At 50.9% G+C, this 371-nt stretch overlaps 2 protein-coding genes across 2 annotated transcripts in view; one reads left to right on the top strand and one right to left on the bottom strand.

Moving 5' to 3' along the window:
* Window positions 1-371, top strand: part of LOC119593828 (alpha-protein kinase 1-like) — a gene marked incomplete at its 3' end in the record, with an annotated part of 69,629 nt that overhangs the window by 42,778 nt on the left and 26,480 nt on the right.
* LOC119593644 (proline-rich protein 2-like) overlaps window positions 1-371 on the bottom strand; it is an 8,739-nt gene that overhangs the window by 2,872 nt on the left and 5,496 nt on the right. The window contains exon 2 of the mRNA XM_037942595.1: window positions 276-346. Coding sequence (XP_037798523.1) covers window positions 276-346 — 71 coding nt within the window. The remainder of the gene's footprint in view (window positions 1-275; window positions 347-371) is intronic.

The following is a 371-nucleotide window of genomic DNA, read 5'->3' as shown; positions in this document are numbered from 1 at the left end:
GATATGTGAAAGGGATAGGGAATAAGGGAGGAGGGGAATGAATAAGTAGAAGGGGAGGATAGGTAAATACGAGAGCAGGGGAATAGGGAATAGGGGAGAATGATACGAAGGAAATAGGAGGATAGGTCAACAGTGCAATAGGAGAATAGGGAAGAGGGAACGAGAGAACAGGGGAGTAGAGAGCTCAAGGATATTTGTGCGAATAGGAGGAAGGGCAAGGGAAGAAAGGATAGGATTAGGGCTAAGGGACAATCGAAGGAGGAAGGAATGGATACGAAAGAGGGCGAGGAAGGTGGCCGTGTCAGGGGGCGGCAGGTCGACACTTCGGGTCCTGTAAACACGGGTCCTGCAGGGTAAACAGCCTTGAGGGG

The sequence above is a fragment of the Penaeus monodon genome, chromosome 32 (genome assembly GCF_015228065.2).
Source record: "Penaeus monodon isolate SGIC_2016 chromosome 32, NSTDA_Pmon_1, whole genome shotgun sequence".
Taxonomy (NCBI): Eukaryota; Metazoa; Arthropoda; class Malacostraca; order Decapoda; family Penaeidae; genus Penaeus; species Penaeus monodon.
The sequence above is the reverse complement of the archived record's forward strand: the minus strand, read 5'-3'. Positions and strand labels throughout refer to the sequence as shown.